The sequence below is a fragment of the Gadus morhua genome, chromosome 13, assembly GCF_902167405.1.
Source record: "Gadus morhua chromosome 13, gadMor3.0, whole genome shotgun sequence".
Taxonomy (NCBI): Eukaryota; Metazoa; Chordata; class Actinopteri; order Gadiformes; family Gadidae; genus Gadus; species Gadus morhua.
Genome location: NC_044060.1, coordinates 15,187,909 through 15,188,574, shown reverse-complemented (window position 1 = coordinate 15,188,574; position 666 = coordinate 15,187,909). Strand labels below are relative to the sequence as shown.

At 43.1% G+C, this 666-nt stretch overlaps 1 protein-coding gene across 1 annotated transcript in view; it reads right to left on the bottom strand.

The window, feature by feature from the left end:
• Window positions 1-279: 279 nt before the first annotated feature.
• The window catches only part of LOC115556575 (cytochrome c oxidase subunit NDUFA4), a 6,223-nt gene continuing 5,836 nt past the window's right edge, over window positions 280-666 (bottom strand). The window contains exon 4 of the mRNA XM_030373679.1: window positions 280-636. Within this exon, the coding sequence (XP_030229539.1) occupies window positions 580-636 (57 nt within the window). The 3' untranslated portion in view covers window positions 280-579. The remainder of the gene's footprint in view (window positions 637-666) is intronic.

Here is a 666-nt window from a genome sequence, read left to right as displayed (position 1 = left end):
ATTTTTATATCAACATATCATTCAATTAAAAAACATTAATAAACACATCAATACAATTAATATGAAGAAAGTGTAATGATTAAAAAATGTGTGTGTGAGAGTTTACTTAACCCAGAAAGTCGATAGTGTTGTGCAGATGCTTGCTTAACAAACAACTAGTATTGGATCGTTATAATTTCACTTAATAGTCAGTCATTACAGCAAATTGTTCCAGAAAAAGCACAGCTGTTCAGGCCTCTAGACAGTAGCAGACGACAGACAAACCCACAAACAGCCCAGTCCTCATGTTTCCTTTAATAACCAACTTTCACCTCAAGGTTACAGTGTTTATTTTAAACTGCGTGCTTTGGAGTGTGTGTGTGTGTGTGTGTGTGTGTGTGTGTGTGTGTGTGTGTGTGTGTGTGTGTGTGTGTGTGTGTGTGTGTGTGTGTGTGTGTGTGTGTGTGTGTGTGTGTGTGTGTGTGTGTGAGACAGGTGAGACTCCGTAAAAGGACTGTGCGGATGTAGTCGTGTATCGCCGCGGCGACGACAGGAGGTGCTGCCATAAGGCTGTGCCCTTGGAGTCGCTCGGAGGTCCTTCTAGAAGTCCGGGCCCTCTTTCTTGAGGCTCTTGTAGTCCGTGTTGACGGCCACAAACTGTGTGAGGCGAGAGGAATACATTTAAAT